Here is a 24,499-nt window from a genome sequence, read left to right as displayed (position 1 = left end):
CTCTGTTTGAATCAATGCCCAGGCGTATCAAGGCCGTTATTACGGCCAGAGGTGGTTGTTCTGGGTACTGATTTCGCAGGATCTATGCACCCAAATTGCGTGAAAATGTGATCACATGTCAGTGCTAGTATAATATATTTGTCCAATGAATACCCGTTTATCATCTGCATTTCTTCTAGGTGTAGCAATTTTAATGGCCAGTAGTGTAAATGGAGAACTGTAAGGCTTACACTCAAGCTGAACGGTGTACGAGGAAAATAGTCACTGATGCGGCGTGATTATGCCAGTCCACGGTCTGCCGCTGTGCTAACACGAGTCGGCGTGGCGTGTGTCCGCAGGTACGTGGAGTACTTCTCGGGGCTGCTGTCTGCCAGCATCAGGATCAACGCGGCGCCGCTCTACCTGACGCACGTGACCGTGCTGGGCGCGCCCTCCTTCCTGCCCGACGGCGGATGCAGGGCATTCCTCAAGGTCAGTACCTCGGCTATCTAGATTAGACTGGGCTAGAGTTACTCTCATTCCAATTGATCCGTAGTGAGGAGGTCCTCCAGGATGTAGAACAAGTCAGAAAAACAACAGTACAAGTCAAATATTTACAACTCAAACAAATAAGCTAATGTACCATTCCACAGGTCCCAAGTGGAATGATCGTCATTTTTGAATGAACACTATATGAAAGAATCAGTTTACAAATACTAATGCACTGAATTTAAAATAAAAAAGTATTTTTTACTCATTTATAAGGTAATAAACGTATAATACAACTACTATAGTACTTATTTACAATGAACACATTACTGCATTGAAATCGTGCACAAGTTAGATTGTACTTAAACACACACACACACACACTTATTTACAATGAACACATTACTGCACTGAAATTGTGCAGAAGTTATATTGTACTTATATACAGGGTGTTACAAAAAGGCACGGCCAAACTTTCAGGAAACATTCCTCACACACAAAGAAAGAAAATATGTTATGTGGACATGTGTCCGGAAACGCTTACCTTCCATGTTAGAGCTCATTTTATTACTTCTCTTCAAATCACATTAATCATGGAATGGAAACACACAACAACAGAAAGTACCGGCGTGACTTCAAACACTTTGTTACAGGAAATGTTCAAAATGTCCTCCGTTAGCGAGGATACATGCATCCACCCTCCGTCACATGGAATCCCTGATGCGCTGATGCAGACCTGGAGAATGGCGTATTGTGTCACAGCCGTCCACAATACGAGCACGAAGAGTCTCTACATTTGGTACCGGGGTTGCGTAGACAAGAGCTTTCAAATGCCCCCATAAATGAAAGTCAAGAGGGTTGAGGTCAGGAGAGCGTGGAGGCCATGGAATTGGTCCGCCTCTACCAATCCATCGGTCACCGAATCTGTTGTTGAGAAGCGTACGAACACTTCGACTGAAATGTGCAGGAGCTCCATCGTGCATGAACCACATGTTGTGTCGTACTTGTAAAGGCACATGTTCTAGCAGCACAGGTGGAGTATCCCGTATGAAATCATGATAACGTGCTCCATTGAGCGTACGTGGAAGAACATGGGGCCCAATCAAGACATCACCAACAATGCCTGCGCAAAAGTTCACAGAAAATCTGTGTTGATGACGTGATTGCACAATTGCGTGCGGTTTCTCGTCAGCCCACACATGTTGATTGTGAAAATTTACAATTTGATCACGTTGGAATGAAGCCTCATCCGTAAAGAGAACATTTGCACTGAAGTGAGCATTGACACATTGTTGGATGTACCATTCGCAGAAGTGTACCCGTGGAGGCCAATCAGCTGCTGATAGTGCCTGCACACGCTGTACATGGTACGGAAACAACTGGTTCTCCCGTAGCACTCTCCATAGTGACGTGGTCAACGTTACCTTGTACAGCAGCAACTTCTCTGTCGCTGACATTAGGGTTATCGTCAACTGCACGAAGAATTGCCTCGTCCGTTGCAGGTGTCCTCGTCGTTCTAGGTCGTTCCCAGTCGCGAGTCATAGGCTGGAATGTTCCGTGCTCCCTAAGGCGCCGATCAATTGCTTCGAACGTCTTCCTGTCGGGACACCTTCGTTCTGGAAATCTGTCTGGATACAAACGTACCGCGCCACGGCTATTGCCCCGTGCTAATCCATACATCAGATGGGCCTCTGCCAACTCCGCATTTGTAAACATTGCACTGACTGCAAAACCACGTTCGTGATGAACACTAACCTGTTGATGCTACGTACTGATGTGCTTGATGCTAGTTCTGTAGAGCAATGAGTAGCATGTCAACACAATCACCGAAGTCAACATTACCTTCCTTCAATTGGGCCAACTGGCGGTGAGTCGAGGAAGTGCAGTACATACTGACGAAACTAAAATGAGCTCTAACATGGAAATTAAGCGTTTCCGGACACATGTCCACATAACATCTTTTCTTTGTGTGTGAGGAATGTTTCCTGAAAGTTTGGCCGTACCTTTTTGTAACACCCTGTATATATATACACACACACACACAAATCAGTTGGTTCTACTGAGAAATTCATCAATGGAGTAGAAGGAATTGGCCATCAATAAGTCCTTTAGGCTTCTCTTAAACAGAATTTCATTGGTAGTTAAACTTTTTATGGCTGCTGGCAAGTTATAGAAAATGGGTGTTCCTGAATAATGCACACCTTTTTGTACAAGAGTAAGTGACTTTAAACCCTTGTGAAGATTATTCTTATTTCTAGTATTTATTCCATGAATTGAGCTGTTGGTTTGAAAAAGTGATATATTTTTAATGATAAATTTCATTAAGGAATAAATATATTGGGAATCAGTAGTTAGTATCCCTAGTACCCTAAACAGGCTTCTGCAGGATGTTCTTCAGTTCACAACACATATAATTCTTACTGCACGTTTTTGTGCCCGGAAAACTTTAGCTTGGCTTGATGAATTACCCCAAAAAATAATCCCATATGACATTATGGAATGAAAGTAAGCATAGTATGCCAGCTTTTTCATTTTTATATCCCCTATGTCTGACACAATTCGCATTGCAAATAGACATTTGTTAAGACGCTTCAGCAATTCTGTGGTGTGCTTTTCCCAGATGAATTCATTATCAAGCTGTAACCCCAAGAATTTAACACTGTATACTTCTTCTATCTCTTTGTTTGTAAACTTAGAGACAAAGCTCACTGATTGAATATAGGTAAATTGTACCGTAACACACTGACGGAAATGCAAAGTGGCGTTCCATGAAGCACAAGTCCGACATTTATCAAATTTGAGGAAATGCTCATCACATAAAGGATATTAAATGATTGAGTGGAATTGATGTCCATCGTCAACTTCAGTATGAAGCGTGACCCCCACCGGACACGGAAGCACTCTTCTACTTTTTAAATAACGTCATTTTGGCTTTTACCTGTTGCTGTTTTTAAGAATTTGAAGCCATTTTGACTATTTTTCGACCGTAACTGTCTCAAGAAATATATAAAGGTTTTTTTTTAAATTACCAATACAAGTCACAAACTTTGTCAACTATTGTATTACTTATTTATTTAGCGACCTGTTTCGAGGTAATACCTCATCTTCAGGCTAAATGGAATTACAAAAACAGCTTTAAAATAAGGGCATTCTGATGTTCCATAGTCTTTTTGTAAATGCTGTGGTCGTCTTTTTTTCTTCTGGCGTGGCAGTCTCGTAGTGATGCGCTGGGGTGCCTCCGTTTCCGTGGCTCTCCTGCTCACTGTTCACAAATTGTCACTAACATAGCAGTAACTTGGAAACACGATCACAAACAGTTCTGTAGTGCAGTGGACAAGATGGCGGTTTCGATTTGACTATCGATTCGTGGATCTATGTGGTGTCAGTTGTTTACATGTCTTCTGCACGTCTTGTTATCGTGGCTGGCTCTGAGCACTATGGGACTCAACTGCTGAGGTCATTAGTCCCCTAGAACTTAGAACTAGTTAAACCTAACTAACCTAAGGACATCACACACATCCATGCCCGAGGCAGGATTCGAACCTGCGACCGTAGCGGTCTTGCGGTTCCAGACTGCAGCGCCTTTAACCGCACGGCCACTTCGGCCGGCCTCTTGTTATCGTATTACATAAATTAGTTTATATCATGATGTGTTCAATAATATTGTAACAGATGCTCAATTTGTAATGTATTCTACAACCTACATATGTAATGCAATGACAAGCCGTGCAGAAGACATGTAAACATCTGAAACCACATAGATCCACAAATCGATAGTCAAGTGAAACCAGCCGTATTTCGACCGCCATCTCGTCCACTGCACTACAGAACTGTTTGTGATCGTGTTTCCAAGTTACTGCTGTGTTAGTGACAATTTGTGCACAGTGACCAGTAGAGCCACGGAAATTGAGGCACCCCAGCGCATCACTACGAGACTGCCACGTCAGAAGAAAAAAAGATGACCACAGCATTTACAAAAAGACTACGGAACATCAGAATGCCCTTATTTTAATGTTGCTTTTGTAATGCCATTTAGCCTGAAGATGAGGTATTACCTCGAAACATGTCGCTAAATAAATAAGTAATACAATAGTTGACAAAGTGCTGGTTTTAGTTCACAACTAAAGCACAATTTATGTTTTCAAGCATCTTCAAAGCACAGCACTAAGTGTTGAGGCAACAATATAATATGAATGAAGTTTCTCATAATGACAAATGAGAATGAGCGATATGTATGTACCTTAAAGAAATCTTTATAGCCAATATCGCGTTCGAAACTGTTTTCTCCTCGCCGTTTTCTTCAGATCATTAAGAATTTTTTTGGCTTTATGTCACGTTCCATTGCGCGTTCATTACTCATGCCATGTTAATATTCCAGCGGGGAGTATATTGCACACTCCAAACAGATTGGTCAAAAATTAAGTTACAAACAGGTTTCTCACAGGTAAAAACATACACAGCTAAAATGCACCTTGTCCAGCTTGGCATGTCTACATATGTAGCATTCGTTTGATTCCTGTCATTTGTTAAAATCCACAAAATGGAGTGCAAGTGAACATTTATGCCAATGTTTACGTTTACGCTACGAGCGAAGCACATCTTGGAACCTTTTCACTCACAATACACAGCCCATAATGCATTATATTTTTCTGGCCCTCAAGATCGACATATTTTCCATCTACAAGATTTTTGGAAATGTGTTTGCAATGATGATTAGACCATGCAGCGTGTGCTTTCAAGCAAATGGCAACTAGTTTTTAACAACTCCTTAAAAGTTAAAATCATTAAAACTAAGAATAACGTTTTCGTTTTTTCATTAAATTATTTCTTATGTTTACTTACAAAACTAGTAATTGTTTTGTGCTGCGTTATGATAAGTAGGCATTTCTAAGAAGCCGGCCGGGGTGGCCGAAACGTTGTAGGCACTACAGTCTGGAACCGCGCTGCTGCTACGGTCGCATGTTCGAATCCTGCCTCGGGCATGGGTGTGTGTCGTGTCCTTAGGTTAGTTAGGTTTAAGTAGTTCTAAGTCTAGGGGACTGATGACCTCAGAAGTTAAGTCCCGTAGTGCTCAGAGCCATCTGAACCATTTCTAAGAATATTGTAACTGTAGTTTAATGTGGTGCAAAGGCGTGATGTGTTAATTGTGTGTTATTTTGTTATTGTATGGTAATGCGGTTGCATACTGTAACGCTACAAACGGCGTACACAAATCTGAAGTGACAGTGTTGAAATTATACACATAAATGATGTCTTTGCCGGTATACAGTCGAGTTGTCGTTTGCAGTTTACGCACAGTAGTTCAACAGGCGATCCAGGCGATTTATTCAAATGCTGGTAGTTATGCTGTGTTAGATTCCATCCAGACTGTGAAGTGTTGTTGGTCCCGCTTCGCGTATTACCTAAAATCATTTTTCGTTTAATGCGATGCCTTAGTACACTGCAACGTGTCCAACGAAAGGCAGACTTTCAGTAGTTGGAGAATCAGATTTAAGCAGTTTTTAACATGTTCTGTAGATTACATCTACACATTTACATGTGATAAAAAAATGTCTAGCTCCAATCGAACTCTGAGAGGTTACGTATTTGTCACTGAACTCCTTGTCTGGATAGACATGAATATATTTTTTACTAGTTTTGACACGTAACGCTTTAATCGCAGTGCCCTACTACATAAAAATAACTGCACTTTATTCACTGGATTTTGTGTGAGAGGTGAGGAGGGTGTGGGGCATGGGGAGGTTGTTTTAAGCCTCGATACGTAAGAATCATCATTTAACCAAAGAGCGACAAAGGTATTAAAACAAACAACCTTACGTCGTAGATCTTTTTGTGTCATTCAACGCATTCAAAGTGTTCTTCTAAAAGGTAAATGGATTATACCAGTTTGACAGCAATGATGTTATGCGATACCTTAGTTAGAAATCAAAATGTTCATTTCTCACTACTCTTCCTGACGTAACACAAACGTAGGTATTTAGCAGCTGTTTGCGACGCTGCGTCGCGAAATGTTAAACATCTCGAAGAGCTTGTTATTTAAAAGTACATGTATAACACGACTGAATTTTTTCGTCTGTTTTTAAGAAAGTAATTGTACGAACTTCGAATTCTGCGCTTCAGTGTTGATCTGGTGTCTAACAAGCAGCACTTATATGTCGCCTCTGAAAGCCGTAGAGGACGGAGTTACTTGTATTGATTAAGCGATCCACACCGTTATTCCCCCAAACACAAATTGTATTTCGTCGACCTATAGACGACTGCAAAAACACCTCGCAGGTTAGCTATTAGCATAACTGTAGTCTAGTCAGATCTGCGAGTCAGTTCTTTTTTTACTGCTCCCTGTTGCAGTGACTATCTTTGAACAAACACATCCTGTCAGTCATCGGCAGTAAAATTTACAAGTGCAGCACACACAGGTCAATGAGCCTTTATCAGTGTCTTCAAATGATGGTCTTTCATAACCATAGTCTCAAATTCAGAATCCCACAGTTTTTCTTCTACGGTTGACTATGAACTACTTTAATTAAAGAGTCCCATAATGTCCAGTCCGCAGCTCGTGCCTTAGTGGTTAGCTCTGCTGCCTCTGGATCTTGAAATCCCGGGTTCGATTCCCCGCCGTGTCGGGGATTTTTCTCCGTACGGGGACCTTGTGTCTGTGTTGTCCTCATCATTTCATCATCATTCGGGAAAATGGCAACACTGGTCTGTGTAAAGATTGGGAATTTGTAAGGGAGCTGACAACCACGCCGTTGAACACCCCACAAACCAAAATCACCACCACCGTAATTTACATTCCCGTTTCTCATCTGTCACAATCATGACATCGTTCGTGAACCATAACAGCTAAGGGAGGTACCTTAAAGAATCGCTACTGGTCGCTTAATTTCTCGTTATTTTCATAAATTATGTTATCAGCGTCACCTGTTTCGGTCACTTACACATTTCAAAGTTTACTTGTAGCGAGATGTCATCTGTTCTGTCCACTCATCATTGTTTTTCCACTCCAGTTGCCCAGATGTGGTTTACTAGCGCTCTCCACATTTTTCTGTGCGTGTGCCACTCCTCTTATGATTGTATCCAGTTGACTCCTCTTGTTCCACTATCCTCCTTCAATTGATCCAACCATCTCTTCCCTGGTTTTCCCACTGGTCTTCTACCATTCATATCCGTGCGTAGCTGTTGTTTTGCTATCGGTCCCTCATCCATTCTTTTGACATGGTCATTCCATGTCAAACAGGCTCTAGTTATTTTTTCTTTCAAGGATATATGCACTCCAGCTTCTTCCTTTAGTATTTTCATGCCTTAATCGATCCTTACCAGTTTTGTCGACTATTATTTATAGGAATTTAATTTCTACAGCCTGCAGTTTCTTTTAGACGTGTGTAGTTGTTGTGCAGGTTTCCTTTCTTGTTCTTTCTGCCTGTTGATAGACATTGCAACCGTTTTTGACTTCTTTATTGTTAGTTTGTGAACATTTGGTTGGCCATCCTACATGACCAGTCTCTCCTTAACTGTTTGTCTTCATTACTTCAAATTACTATATCACCTGCAAGTGCAGATGCATTGATGTTCTTATTGTTGTTCTGCTTAATTTCCACCCATGACAATGATAAAAAGTAATGGGGAAAGGGCACTGCCCTGTCCAAATCCTTAAGGTGTTTGCAACCAGTCAGACTTACCATTTGCCCTGCGGTTCTAGGCGCTTCAGTCCGGAACCGCGCGACTGCTACGGTCGCAGGTTCGAATCCTGCCTCGGGCATGGATGTGTGTGATGTCCTTAGGTTAGTTAGGTTGAAGTAGTTCTAAGTTCTAGGGGACTTATGACCTCAGATGTTAAGTCCCATAGTGCTCAGAGCCATTTGAACCATTTTAGAGTTCTCATTTCCTGTTTGTATGCAACTGCAATAGTCTGTTGAAGTGAATAGATCCTTTGCCAATTCTTCCAATATTCTGTATAAATATAAGCCCTAAACGTTTTTGGCTAGTAAATCAGACTAAGAACAGCCGACCAATTGCAAAGGATAAAGTAATCTTTACCTAGGTTTCAATAGATATAAATCTATCTTCTTCAGAAGACACCTGGGAACAATGAACATCGTAATATATATTAAGGTATGAAACATGAGTCAAGAATAAAGTTTACCATATATTAGGAAAATATTGTATTACAAGATGTGAGAAAGATTCTTGGTACTTACAATATTATAACAACATGAAGTGATATGTCCTTATCGTTTAGGCAAACATCTGCATAGTTACATTAATCATATAAAATATAGCCCTGACACCAGGGTTTGTCAAACAAATAAAATAGGTACATAGAAGTTGCAGAGCGCCTAAGCGACTGAGTAAAATCGGCCAGCGTAGTAGCACAGCGGCCAGGGCAGGTGGCGCTCATGTCGCGGACTATGTGCCGATAGGCGTACTGAAGTAACATTTGAAACATCAATTTTAAATGCGTTCTTAAATAGAATGATAATAGACAAATTGGCAAGCATTTGACACTCCCGTTATGACATTGTGGGAGGTATAGGAACAATAACGTAGATACATACATCAAAAAGACAGGTGGCGCTTCCGCCGTGAGTTACATGCAGTGGTCTATATAGCCAAATTATAAAGTTATATTACCATATTAGTGAAGCCCATAGAACGTATATAAGTCAAACCATCAAGAACAATCAGTAATGGCTTTTAAGAAAATTACGAGAGCTGGTCTACAATCCAGTTACTACGTAATGTAGAATAAGAGAAAATTACATGAGGGCCGCTGTAGTGGCAGCCATATATCGTGAAAAGAACACATTATATAAACGATAGTAAACTGGAGGATTTGAAAGTGCATTATAGCTTCCTGAGGAAATAGATTACTGAGGTTACTAACAATAATGTTATATATTACACAGTATGGGTTTAAAGCCTTCGAAAAATTGTTTACAGGCAAGGTTCAACTGATCATTCAGAATATTGCCGTCTTTGAGCTCTAGATGTTTAAAAATAAATAGCTCTTCCCACAGATCTAGTCTCCGTCCTTTGACCTGTCTATGTAGGATAACCGTGTCTTGTAACTGTTTAGGCGTATGGCCAGTTAACAAGAGGTGTTCAGCAAAGGTAGAGTTGCGAATATTCGTTCCTTTTTTACCTAACAGATGTTCTTTATATCGTGTTTTCACAGCTCTGCCGGTTTGACCAATATAATAAGAGGGGCAGTTATTACAGGTTAGCTTGTAAATACCTGAATTAGAAAACCAATCGCTGGCAATCTCTACTGACTGTACAAGATTTCTTTTTAAACTGTTATCTGTAGAAAAGGAGACGTTACAGTTATATTTTTTATTCAGAAGACGTTTAATCCTATACGATAAGTTACCCAGGAAAGGGATGGAAATAAATTTTTTAGTTTCTGTGGTATCCGTGGGGAGAATATTTCTCAAAGTCGAACATTTTTGGGAGATTTTCTTATTGAGCAGGTAATCGATCATATTCTGGTTATACCCATTATTAACCGCAATCGCTTTGATGACATTCAATTCCTTTTTTTGATCCGCAGGTGATAAAGGAGTGGTTACCATTCGGTGAATGGCGGAATGAAAAAATGCCAATTTATGAGCTTTTGGATGGGTTGAGTCAGCAGGAATGACATTATCAGAATATGTTTCCTTGCGGAAGATATTAAAACGGAAGGAATTATCTTCTATAGAAATTGTTAAATCGAGAAAATTAAGTTCACGTTTATCATTTTGAAGTTCTTTTGTGAAGGAAATTTTTTCATGCAAACCGTTGAAAGTGTTAAAGAGATGCTCTAGCTCATGATCAATGCCATCAAAAGCAATGAAAATGTCATCAACATACCGTGCATAATAGCGGATCTTGTGGCATAATTCTGAACTTGAATTGAAGAACGTTGTTTCTAGGGCGTTAATGAAAACCTCTGCTAGAATACCGGCGAGGGGGCTACCCATAGCTAGACCATCTGGTTGTACATACATTTTCCCGTTAAATGTGAAGTAATTGTATTTTAAAATGACCTTGAGCAAACCAATGAGTTCGGCAATCTGAGTTTCACTTAATTTTTTGTGTTTAAGAAGATTCTCTTTTACAAGGTCTATGGTTTCATCAACCGGAACATTTGTGTAAAGGCTGACGATGTCAAAGGACACCAGCCTAGTGTCAGGTGTACAACTTATAGATTGAATATTGTGAATTAATTCCTTACTTAAGTGCTCATTTTCTACACACACATACGAAACAAGGAAACAAATTGAAGAAATCAGACGTTTTGAGACCAGAAACGTGCCACTAGGTACCTGATGCTGGACATTTCGCCGGAAATCGACAGTGAGGAAGGACAAGGGAGAATTAATTGATTTCTAGTTACTATTTAAATATGTGATACTTCTGGTAATAACTAGAGCCCGGATTTTCAAGCACTATCAGAATGTAAAACATGCATATTTCCATACAGTATCATGGCACTGAACATGCACAATGAGGCAGCAAAACAGCTATATTTTTATTACTATTTACTTCTAAAGTAGTACGCAACAACCACTTTCTATAAATTGTCTTCACTTAGGTTCATGCGTTTATCAGACAGAACATTTCTGTGCATAGGAAATGACCTTTCTAGGTCACAAGAAGTGCTGGTGCATCCGTAAATGAAGAAATTTTGGCCAACGTCAGATCAAATTGGAAGTCTTTTACGTTTTCACCACAAAATATTTTTTGTCGCCTTCACAAATGTCGAACCAGTATCTGATCCGACCCAAAACGGGGAAAGAAAACGATTAGAGTACGGAAACGTAAGGCTTTTCAATAGAATGAAGCAAAGAGATGTCTACTTCAATAAATTTCCGCGAATTTACGGTCCTCTTACCGAGATAATTTCGTGAGAACTATTACAGTAAAAGATAGCAGCTTTTATCCATGTATCTCACATCTGGTTAAAATAGGTTGTGGCAGCAAAGGTAAATCTGGCCGTATATCTCTAAATGCGGCATCGTAGACAGGTGCTTGCAAGAATAGCTTCACTAGGAAAGAAAAGCCATCGTACGACGTAACTAATGCTGTCAGAATTATTACCAAACCTACATACTTTTTGTGGGCCTATTTTCCTTCGCCCTGGAGGATATCGGCTTATTCACATTGTTATCTTTTAGACACACTATTTGAGCGATACGATGTAGCGCATGGGCTAAACATGTAATGTGCTTTAGATTACGGTAAAATACAGGGTGTGTCAAAAAGAATCATCCGATTTTTAAAAAAATCACAACTGTTATGTTATTTGAGATATGTGTGTGAACAACGTATTGTTGCAAACAGCAAACTCTCGAGTTTTACGTGTTTCCCGCTAGGTAGCACACTGGCATCTGGAATTGCGGGAATTTTTAAATCAAAGATTACTAAACGATGGGTCGGTCACCCTGGACCAAATGATTCAGCCTTACATTACTGGCCTCCATGGTCAGCGGGTCTGACTATGTGATTATTTCTTGCGGAGGTTTATATTGTAAAAGACTCTTGTTTATGTGCGTCCGTTACCAAGAACAGTGAATGAACTGAGACATCGCGTATCAGCAGCTGTGGAAGGTGTAACGCAAGACGTGCTCGCTGTACTGTGGTAACAATTTGAATATGCTGTGCATCTCAAAGGGGGCATATTGAACACTATGAAAAGTATGATAAAAACCTTTTTGAGTTTCCCGTTCATGAAGAAACAAAATTCATTCCATATGTTTATTAGTTTCAGAAATATAGACGTTCCTGATCGAAAAATGGTTCAAATGGCGCTGAGCACTATGGGACTTAGCATCGGAGGTCACCAGTCCCCTAGAACTTAGAACTACTTAAACCTAACTAACGCTGCAGTCATGGACTGTGCGGCTGGTCCCGGCGGAGGTTCGAGTCCTCCCTCGGGCATGGGTGTGTGTGTTTGTCCTTAGGATAATTTAGGTTAAGTAGTGTGTAAGCTTAGGGAGTGATGACCTTAGCAGTTAAGTACCATAAGTTTTCACACGCAGACACACACACACACACACACACACACACACACACACACAAACCTAACTAACCTAAAGAATCCCACACATCCATGCCCGAGGCAGGATTCGAACCTGCGACCGTAGCGGTCACGCGGTTCCAGACTGAAGCGCATAGAACCGCTCGGCCACACAGGCCATCGTTCCAAATCGAACGATTCTTTTTGATACATCATGTATTTTAATTGCTTTCCCGCCCTTCATCACATACCGGTACGGGGCAACATCGTTTAATAACGATAGGACTCTTTTCTTATTTAAATTTATTGGCACGAAGTATGTTGACTTGCTAAAGTCACCTACCGAGCCGAACTAAGGCTCTTGAGCTCACTGTAGAATTTTCAGATTGTACAAAAATTCAAAAACGTCTCTGAGCACTATGGGGCTTAACTTCTGAGGTCATCAGTCCCCTAGAAGTCAAAACTACTTTTACGTAACTAACCTAAGGACATCAGAAACATCGAAACCCGAGGCAGGATTCAAACCTGCGACCGTAGCCGTCGCGCGGTTCCAGACTGTAGCACCTAGAACCGCTCGGCCACCCCGGCCTGCGTAAAAAAATTCGCTTAAGTACTCATGTTCTGCACTTTTGGCGTAAATAATAAGAAATAAACATCAGTAAAGGGTGCTATCATGCAGGTTATTGCAACATATGCACAGAAGCCTTAAAATGCCTAAAATCATGCAGTTGTATCACTGAAATCTCAGAAAAATACATTTACTCCCCAAATGGCCAAATTAGTACACTTGGAAAGACGACGTCGATTTTAATTCGATAATGGCATGTGGCACCTGGGAGATAGTAGATGTACTGATAATACACTCCTGGAAATGGAAAAAAGAACACATTGACACCGGTGTGTCAGACCCACCATACTTGCTCCGGACACTGCGAGAGGGCTGTACAAGCTATGATCACACGCACGGTACAGCGGACACACCAGGAACCGCGGTGTTGGCCGTCGAATGGCGCTAGCTGCGCAGCATTTGTGCACCGCCGCCGTCAGTGTCAGCCAGTTTGCCGTGGCATACGGAGCTCCATCGCAGTCTTTAACACTGGTAGCATGCCGCGACAGCGTGGTCGTGAACCGTATGTGCAGTTGACGGACTTTGAGCGAGGGCGTATAGTGGGCATACGGGAGGCCGGGTGGACGTACCGCCGAATTGCTCAACACGTGGGGCGTGAGGTCTCCACAGTACATCGATGTTGTCGCCAGTGGTCGGCGGAAGGTGCACGTGCCCGTCGACCTGGGACCGGACCGCAGCGACGCACGGATGCACGCCAAGACCGTAGGATCCTACGCAGTGCCGTAGGGGACCGCACCGCCACTTCCCAGCAAATTAGGGACACTGTTGCTCCTGGGGTATCGGCGAGGACCATTCGCAACCGTCTCCATGAAGCTGGGCTACGGTCCCGCACACCGTTAGGCCGTCTTCCGCTCACGCCCCAACATCGTGCAGCCCGCCTCCAGTGGTGTCGCGACAGGCGTGAATGGAGGGACGAATGGAGACGTGTCGTCTTCAGCGATGAGAGTCGCTTCTGCCTTGGTGCCAATGATGGTCGGATGCGTGTTTGGCGCCGTGCAGGTGAGCGCCACAATCAGGACTGCATACGACCGAGGCACACAGGGCCAACACCCGGCATCATGGTGTGGGGAGCGATCTCCTACACTGGCCGTACACCACTGGTGATCGTCGAGGGGACACTGAATAGTGCACGGTACATCCAAACCGTCATCGAACCCATCGTTCTACCATTCCTAGACCGGCAAGGGAACTTGCTGTTCCAACAGGACAATGCACGTCCGCATGTATCCCGTGCCACCCAACGTGTTCTAGAAGGTGTAAGTCAACTACCCTGGCCAGCAAGATCTCCGGATCTGTCCCCCATTGAGCATGTTTGGGACTGGATGAAGCGTCGTCTCACGCGGTCTGCACGTCCAGCACGAACGCTGGTCCAACTGAGGCGCCAGGTGGAAATGGCACGGCAAGCCGTTCCACAGGACTACATCCAGCATCTCTACGATCGTGTCCATGGGAGAATAGCAGCCTGCATTGCTGCGAAAGGTGAATATACACTGTACTAGTGCCGACATTGTGCATGCTCTGTTGCCTGTGTCTATGTGCCCGTGGTTCTGTCAGTGTGATCATGTGATGTATCTGACCCCAGGAATGTGTCAATAAAGTTTCCCCTTCCTGGGACAATGAATTCACGGTGTTCTTATTTCAATTTCCAGGAGTGTAGTTTCAAAGTCGTCCCCAACAGATAGATTAGTGGAATAGCTACCAGAGTACCATCTGAGTCTAACCTTTAATAGGGATTCCTCCCAGCGAGCAGGCTCAGTGTGATGCAGACGTGTGAGACAAGCAAGCAACCACGTGACGGAGACGGACTCGTGCTTCTAACAGCTAACTGAGAGAGTCTGAAAGGGGTCACATTGTGACATTCCGAGGGGCAGGATGGTCTTTTAGGACAACTGCTGTACAAGTTGCACGTGCTGCGGCAGTTGTGCAGTGACTCTGTTATCAGTGAGCACGTGAACATTCTCACACCAGTAGGCGAGTTTCTGGACGTCAACGTAGCAGAGACGCCCGCCAGGATCGACGTGTTGTGAGGGCAGCAGAAGCAGATCGTACAGCTACCACAGGACACGTGACAAGACTTGTGAGCCCAGACATGTCGACACGAATTGTTGAGAACCGGGTATTAGCAGTAGGACTATGGGCACATACAGTTGCAGTCCATCTTCCACACACGCCACAGCATCGACGTCCACGGCTAGACTGGCGCCGTCAGAGGATCACTTGGAAGATAGAATGGCGCGCCGTGGTCTCCAGCCATGAAAGCAGTTCCTGCCTGCACACAGGTCATGGTCGTTAGCGAGTGCGACGTAGTCGTGGGGGGCGCTGTCTAGTAAGAGTACATTCGTCCGTGACAGACTGTCCCTACCCCAGGCCTTATGGTCTCAGGAACGATAAGCTACAACTCTCGTTCACCTTTGGTGTATCTGGATACTACACTAACCAGCGTTCGGAACGTGCAGAATGTTCTTTTGCCGTTGTTGCAACAGGAAGGTGCTGTGTTGTTCCAACAGGATAATGTTCGCCCACACACTGCCCGTGAAACTCAGCGTGCTCTGCAAGACGCGCAGAAACTTCTCTGGCCAGCACAACCTCCGGATTTGCCTCCAATCGAGTACGTGTGATCCCTGTGACTCGCCAACCAGCTCCTCTTGCTGAACTACTTGAACAGGCCCAGCAAGCGTGGTATACAGTATCATCTCTGCACAGTATTCGCTATCTGCATGCCTGCTTTGCTGCCCCGGGAGGTTACACCATGTACTAATTTGGTTGTTTCAGCATGGGTCGATGCCTGGCACCTCATAACCGCTTGTGATATTCATCTGTAAACGTAACCATTTCATGTACTCCATATGCACTGTTGCAACAACAAATTTTGAGAGATTTTTTTTCCATAATAAAATTTACTCGGGCTTCCAGCCGCGTCAGCTGGATAAAATCCAACTAGCTTTCGACCGAGCTCTCCCCGGTCATTGTCAAGGGGTAAGACTGACTGCTGTGTCGCCGTGGCCGCGTTGTTATATGGCCGCACTGCTGGCTGTGACGTCACTGGTGCTCTCTTCCTCGCCATATATGGTAATGTTTTCATCCCTCGTCTGTCGCGCCCGTTATAACAGCGCGATAGCCGGATCTCAGGCTGTGCTGAGCTGCAAACCGACGTCCTTGTTGATGATGTTTTGAGAGGTTTTTATTTCAGCATCTTCTTTTATGACGCTATCCCAAAATCCCTTCGTCTTCATAACGACAGATGTTTCGTCGAATAGAATTCGATGTCCATTATCCAAGGCGTGTTCTGCCAAGGCTGATTTTTCTGGATAGCGTAGGCGTAAGCACCTCTCGTGTTCCGTCCGGCGTTGCTCCACAGTGCCTACTGTTTGGCCGACGTAGTAGCAGCCACACTGACACGGTATCTTGTACACTGCAGGCTTTCTAAGCCCTAGATCGTCCATCACAGGCCCCATGAGCTGTATATTTTACAAGAATTAAAATTGTGCAGTAAGAGTGTAAGAAATCTGTTGTTGTTGTTGTGGTCTTCATCTCCCCGTACCTACTGCAACCTGCATCCTTCTGAATCTGTTTAGTGTATTCATCTCTTGGTCTGCCTCTACGATTTTTACCCTCCACGCTGCCCTCCAATACTAAACTGGTGATCCCTTGATGCCTCAGAACATGTCCTACCAACCGATCCCTTCTTTTAGTCAAGTTGTGCCACAAACTTCTCGCCAATCCTATTCAATACCTTCTCATTAGTCATATGGTCTACCCATCTAATCTTCAGCATTCTTCTGAAGCACCACATTTCGAAAGCTTCTGTTCTCTTCTTGTCTAAACTATTTATTGTCCACGTTTCACTTCCATATATGGCTTCACTTCATACCAATACTTTCAGAAACGACTTCCTGACACTTAAATCTATACTCGATGTTAACAAATTTCTCTTCTTCAGAAACGCTTTCCTTGCCATTGCCAGTCTACATTTTATATCCTCTCTACTTCCACCATCATCAATTATTTTTGCTCCCCAAATAGCAAAACTCCTTTACTACTTTAAGTGTCTCATTTCCTAATCTAATTCCGTCAGCATCACCCGACTTAATTCGACTACATTCCATTATCCTCGTTTTGCTTTTGTTGATGTTCATCTTATACCATCCTTTAAAGACACTGTCCATTCCGTTCAACTGCTCTTCCAAGTTCTTTGCTGTCTCTGACAGAATTAAAATGTCATCGGCGAACCTCAAAGTTTTTATTTCTTCTCCATGGATTTTAATGCCTACTCCGAACTTTTCTTTTGTTTCCTTTACTGCTTGCTCACTATACAGATTGAATAGCATCGGGGATAGGCTACAGCGCTGTCTCACTCCCTTCCCAACCACTACTTCCCCTTCATGTCCCTCGACTCTTATAACTGCCATGTGGTTTCTGTACAAATTTTAAATAGCCTTTCGCTCCCTGTATTTTACCCGTGCCACCTTTAGAATTTGAAAGAGTATTCCAGTCAACATTGTCAAAAGCTTTCTCTAAGTCTACAAATGCTAGAAACGTAGGTTTGCCTTTTCTGAATCTAGCGTCTAAGATAAGTCGTAGGGTCAGTATTGCCTCACGTGTTCCAATATTTCTACGGAATCCAAACTGATCTTCCCCGAGGTCGGCTTCTACCAGTTTTTCCATTCGTCTGTAAAGAATTTGTTGATTGGTTGGTTGGTTGGTTGGTTGGTTTGGGGATTTAAGGGACCAGACTGCGACGGTCATCGTTCCCTGTAAAGAATTCGCGTTAGTATTTTGCATCCGTGACTTATTAAACTGATAGTTCTATAATTTTCACATCTGTCAACACCTGCATTCTTTGGGATTGGAATTATTATATTCTTCTTGAAGTCTGAGGGTATTTCGCCTGTCTCATACGTCTTGCTCACCAGATGGTAAGAAATCTATAGCAAAGTTAATAGTTTGTCAGTTACAGCTCTCTCTCTCTCTCTCTCTCTCTCTCTCTCTCTCTCACTCTCGATTAATGAAAGGGCCAAAATAAAACGTGGGAAGTCGGTGAAATGATGTTTTGGTATGGATTCTCTTCTTTTAACTCGAGGCAGACCCGTGTCACAGCTACTCTGCCACAGTGGTAAGGGAGCTGTCGCCTGCTCTGTGCCCATACCGAGCAATGCGCAGCCTCTGCCTCGCCCTGCACTGAAGCTGCAGAGAAGCAATCCACTGTGCAGGGCAGGGCAGAGAGACGAGCCATTACTCTGGGCGGCGAGCGCCGTCCGCATTAGCAATGCACATGCTGTGCGTAATGGGGGCACCGACCGGCCTCTATTGGCCAGCAGCGGGCAGCGGCCAGCTCGACTGTCCAATTAGCAAGGCGCTCTCCACGCCGCCAGGGACTGCAGACTGACCACGCGCGATTTAAGAGGGGCCACAGTCTAATTAATGGACCGCGGCGCGCCGGTATCGCTTGCACAGGGGTCTCTGGGCCGTACCGAAACAGAACGAAGGTGTAGAGGATCATTTTTGTTAAAGAACATACTCTTCTTGGTCTGTGCTGTATGAACTGTGCACTTTAGACTTTTAGAAGGTACGATAAACCAGTAAGAGCAATTGTACGCAGTTTGTATTTATTAGAGGCATCCTAGAATTAATTTACACGTGTTCAAACGGTCTGTCCTGATTCACACCACGTGCTCGATACGATGATGATTCAAAATATTGTGATCGCTGACAATTCGAGACGGAATGCCGCCTAGTGGAGTTGAGAGCACGTAACGCGGTAAGGAAAGTATTATTGGTTCTGAGCACTATGGCACTTAACATCTGAGGTCAGCAATCCCCTAGAACTTAGAACTACTTAAACCTAACTAACCTAAGGACATCACAAACATCAATGCCCGAGGCAGGATTCGAACCTGCGACCGTAGCGGTCGCGCGGTTCCAGACTGTAGCGCCTCGAACCGCTCGGCCACACCGGCTGGCAAGGAAAGTATTAGGTTGATGCACAACTTCGTAGCGTTCTTCCGTATCTTCTTAAGGGGGGGTAGGACGTTAAACGGGCCGACGTGGAGCAGGAGAGGCACCACACGACGTTTTAATTTCCACTGTCTATACTTTTACAAATAAATTCATAAAACTTTGTCCGCATGACCAGGAAGGATTCAGAATTCACACTCATAGCAGTGGAAGTTCGAAAACATAACGAAGTATTTTTTTTTACATGTGAAATTTCATCATTTTTTTAACTTACTAATGCCAGCATTTGTTGCTATAGGTACACTTTTCTTCATAAGTAAGAGAGATGGTTCGATGAATTTTGCACAGCATACAAACCGTACTTAAACGTGTATTAAACTCTAGAATTTTCCAAATCTATTAAAAACTGTGGTAAAAATTGAGGTAATTAACTACAAAATTTGTGTATTTTCTAAACATGAAGTTTAAAATACAATAGCTCATTCATTTTTTCATAAATTAAATAAATTCTAGAGTTTCATACACCTGTAAGTATGGTATGTATGCTGTGCAAAATTCATCGAAGAATCTCTCTAACTTATGAAGAAAAGTGTACCTATAGCAACAAATGCAGCCATTAGTAAGTGAAAAAATGATGAAATTTCGCACGTAAAAAAAATTATTTTTTTATGTTTTCGAACTTCCACTGCAATGAGTGTGAATCCTGAATCCTTCCTCGTGATGCTGACAAAGTTTTATGAATTTATTTGTAAAAGTATAGACACTGGAAATTAAAATGTCCTGTGATGCCTCTCCTGCTCGCCGGCCGCGGTGGTCGTGCGGTTCTAGGCGCTCCAGTCCGGAGCCGCGCTGCTGCTACGGTCACAGGTTCGAATCCTGCCTCGGGCATGGATGTGTGTGATGTCCTTAGGTTAGTTAGGTTTAGTTAGTTCTAAGTTCTAGGGGACTGATGACCACAGCAGTTGAGTCCCATAGTGCTCAGAGCCATTTGAACCTCTCCTGCTCCAAGTCGGCCCGTTTGACGTCCTACCCCAGCCCTTAAAACAACAGATACACACGACGCTAACTTTAGTCATCAGTAATATATACTCCTTGGCTACTTACAACAGTTTGCTAACGCTGGGGTAACTTTTAGTTTTCGCTACTGTAGAAATCACATGGTTTTGAGGCGAAGAATTCGTCGAGCCGTGTTCGGAACGAATTTTTGAACGTTGTTCAAAAAATGGTTCGTATGGCTCTGAGCACTATGGGAGTTAACACCTGAGGTCATCAGTCCCCTAGAACTTACAACTACTTAAACCTAACTAACCTAAGGGTATCACGCACATCCATGCCCGAAACAGTATTCGAACCTGCGACTGTTGCAGCAGCGCAGTTCCAGACTGAAGCGCCTAGAACTGCTCGGTCACGACGGCCGGCCAATTCTGAAGAACTGGACTTAAAAATATAGTCAGAATATCCTGACCAGCATCCCATAAGGTTACCTAGGATGTAAGATACGGTAACTATGCAGAGACAAAGAGGCTTGCATAGGTTAAACAAGCATTGGAAGTTACATCAAACCAGTCTTCGAACTGAAGACAACAACAACTACTACAAGCGCACTAGTTAATTAATTGATGACTCCCAAAAGACATCGCGCTAATACCGACTAACACGACATCTAGCTCTGATTATGTTCTCGTTTCGGCGAGGAAGAGAGTCCACAAATTCCTTTAGGTATGCCGTATTCGTCTGAAGATATTCACTGATAATCAGGTCCTGAAGAGATACCAAAACGTGTGGTTGTTGAGTGCTTTGTCTCATCCGCCTATTCTATGGGATTAAGATCGGATGATTCAGCGCGTCAGTCAAGTTGCCATAGGGTACCTGGATTTTCAGCGAACCAACAACGTATTAAATGAATGCCTGTAAACATGGTCTTGGAACATGGGTGTGTCCGTATCGCACTCATTACGATGATGTAGAAGAAGGGGCGCACATGATTTCAATAACAATTTTGGTTCATGTTCACACTAACCAGAATGAGTGGTCCCACGTCATGATACTGGTAGTTTTATGCTGTCTGTGAAGACAGTTAACCCTTGTGCTGCATTATACTACGATTTTGTTACAGAATGTTGTTGCATATTACGTCTGAGTACTGCAGGGTCGTTATCAAATAGCATTAAACAATACACAGCAATCAAGACAAGCGAGTGCAATGCTCGCTACCTTCAGTAAATAGTAAAGAATGATCGTCGACTTTGTCCATTGTTTACAATGATAACAATGCCACAGTCAGAACAACAGGCTTGGGTGTGTTAAATGTTATACGAGTGTTTATTATTAGTTGGTCACCTAACTGTGGAAAAGTTATAGGGGAATTTAAAGGATCTTGTAATTTAAATCAAGTCTGAATAAAACAATTTTTTTGCTCTAATTATTAGACAAAATTCACAAGAAGTTAACACAGAGCAAGATTTTCTACAAACCTGGACCGAATTCACACAAAAGGAGGCTGACACAGTGGGGGCACTAAATTGTATGGAAGACTACATGAGGAAAGGGCTACAAGTTATGCTTTTTTGGGCAGCTCGCGAATTCAGCGTTAGTGAGACGAAATCACGGATTATAATCAAATGGGCAACTCAAACTGTGTGCCAGAACTTGTAAGTAGCGAGCTGCGCAGAGTGTGAGTCACGCTACCGCAGATTGCGGAACCTTACATCTGCCCAAAATCAACAATGTGTGCACCCACCACCACCAGACGGCGGCTGGTAGATGAATAACGACGAAAGTTTGTCCCTAGCCCTCTACTTAAAAGCTACATGGAGGGGAAAACTCAATATTATTGCCAATGTGACGCAATAGAATATGCCTTATTTCATAAAAAAAGAGGATCGCAGTGGGAAATTGTCGCTCCTGGCGTACATAACGCACCTTAACAAACACAAGGTTGGTACCGGGCTGTAATAGCGTCTCCTCGACTGATCATCTTCTTCGCACCAAGTGTGGTGGTGGGGTGACGCAGTTAGATTGGATGACCATCTTCCTCAAACCAGCAGAGTGACTCTCGATCTCTGATGTTCGTGCAGAAAAGGCAAAAAATGTGGAACTCAGTTATTCTCTGGGGATGGCAGTCCTCAGCTAGGAAAGCCGCCATCTCTTGCCAAAAAAGCAGTCCAAATCCTCACTTCAGCGAGAACTTCCTGTCTCCCTGGCAAGGCTGGTCTCTGTTAATGAGATTCACTGATTGTCCTCTGCTGACAACGGGACCTTGAGACACCACCTGGAGAGCAGCTTCCTTGCGCGAAAAATGTAAAGCCTTCCTCCCAAGATTACATTTCCGGTACTCTCAATAAAATTACCGCTTAGCAATAGGTGACAGTAATGTCACAGTACGGAAAACGAAGCTAAAATATCACGCGATTACCTCCAGCAAGAACTATTCCATCGACATACTGCGAATGTAACACTTCCTTGAGGTGTCGGTAATTCGACGTATTGCCCGACTTGAAAAAAAGGCGAATCGCGTCTCTTCCGACCGCATTACAAGCCTCTCGTGAAATGTTGTTCAGTTTCTTTGCCGTTTGGCTCATTGATGCCGTCCTGGTTTATATAGCACTGTGAGCAGTTGCCTTTAGCGGTGCACCCGACTCCAAATCTCCATTACATGCAGCGTCTTTCGTAATGTTACTCGGAAACTAGTTGAAATGTACCTACATTCACAGATAGCAACAAATCCTGCAGGATTCAAATCTCCATTACATGCAGCGTCTTTCGTAATGTTACTCGGAAGCTAGTTGAAATGTACCTACATTCACAGATAGCAACAAATAACTGATTGTCTAACGTCAAAAATTCGTCTCTGGTCCCTGTCATAAGACCACTTAGATGGTGTGATACGGCTGCGAGTGATACAGCATTGCTTCTACACGCATTGGATAGTCCGCCTTAGTATGTGAATAAGTGAGGTACCTCCACTGTCAAGGTGTGGTCATGGGCGTGCCCAAACACAACACCTTTCAGCCTTTCGGTCTCCTGCATTGATCCCATACGCCCACTGGCAAGTATTCAACCATATGAAAAAAAGGTAAATTACTTACAAACTACAGCGTGCAACCACTTTATTGGACATGTAAACGTATCTCTCTCTCTCTCTCTCTCTCTATATATATATATATATATATATATATATATATATATATTCATCCAGAAGCAATCTATGCAGCTGAAACAATGGTGATTGATGGTCACTCTAAAATTAAGGAAATAGAAAAGCAGGAAAGAAAAATTCTCAGGAAGATTTACGGTCCAATCTACAAGAGACCACAAAACGAGCTCTATAGAAAGATCGACATAGTAACACATGAAATCAGAAAGCGCCGAGACAAATTTTATACACACATCTACAGGATGGAAGACTCCAGAACAGCAAAGAAATTATTCAATATTATAACAAGGAGTAAATGTGGCACGGAATGGCTGAAAGAAGTCCAGAGGGATCTACAGCAGATCAACATAAAAAATCTCGAAGATCGCACCGAGTGCCGGCATAAAATCACAAGTGTGAAGTTTGGGGAAAGAACATCGCGTCAGCCTGGTAAAAAATGGACAGAGGAACGGAAGAAGGAGCATTCTGAGAGGATGAGGAGGTTTTGGGAAGCAAAGAAGAAAAACATCCGAAGATGAAATTATGAATTCAAGTCCAATCGCTCTCCTAAAGGGGAACAATCGTTATAATTATAATAATATTCAGATTTAGGTTATGACAAGTTCGATATACCTACCATCACTGGCGCAGACGAATAGCGAAATTCTGCATGACCCGCTGAAGTGTCGGAACATCAAAAACTCAAATGGCTCGAAGCACTATGGAACTTAGCATATGAGGTCATCAGTCCCATAGACTTACAACTGCTTAAACCTAACTAAGCTAAGGACATCACATACATCCACGCCAGAGGCAGGATTCGTACCTGCGACCGTAGCAGCAGCAGCAGCACGGTTCCGGACTGAGTGGGAATATCGATGCTGTCGATGACCTTCTGAATGGTTGTTTTCAGATCAGCAATGGTTTTGGGGTTGTTGCTGTACTCCTTTTCTTTAATATAGCTCCACAAACAGAAGTCGCGTGCATTCAGATCCGGAAAATATGGCGCCAAATCGAGGGCCATGCCAGTGGCCTCTGAGTGCCCCAAAGCCAGAATACAGCCCCCAAAGTGCTCCTGCAGGAAATCAAACATTCTTCTCATTTGATGGGGCAGAGCTGCGTGGCGGCCGGAGTGGCCGAGCGGTTCTAGGCGCTACAGTCTGGAACCGAGCGACCGCTACGGTCGCAGGTTCCAATCCTGCCTCGGGCATGGATGTGTGTGATGTCCGTTGGTTAGTTAGGTTTAAGTAGTTCCAAGTTCTAGGGGACTGATGACCTCAGAAGTTAAGTCCCATAGTGCTCAGAGCCATTT

General features: G+C 43.3%; 1 protein-coding gene across 1 annotated transcript in view; it reads left to right on the top strand.

Moving 5' to 3' along the window:
* LOC124799210 (tensin-1) overlaps positions 1–24,499 on the top strand; it is a 524,781-nt gene that overhangs the window by 123,327 nt on the left and 376,955 nt on the right. Inside the window, exon 4 of the mRNA XM_047262746.1 lies at positions 339–471. Coding sequence (XP_047118702.1) covers positions 339–471 — 133 coding nt within the window. The remainder of the gene's footprint in view (positions 1–338; positions 472–24,499) is intronic.

This window comes from Schistocerca piceifrons, chromosome 5 (assembly GCF_021461385.2).
Source record: "Schistocerca piceifrons isolate TAMUIC-IGC-003096 chromosome 5, iqSchPice1.1, whole genome shotgun sequence".
NCBI lineage: Eukaryota > Metazoa > Arthropoda > Insecta > Orthoptera > Acrididae > Schistocerca > Schistocerca piceifrons.
This window is presented reverse-complemented; position numbering and strand designations above follow the sequence as displayed.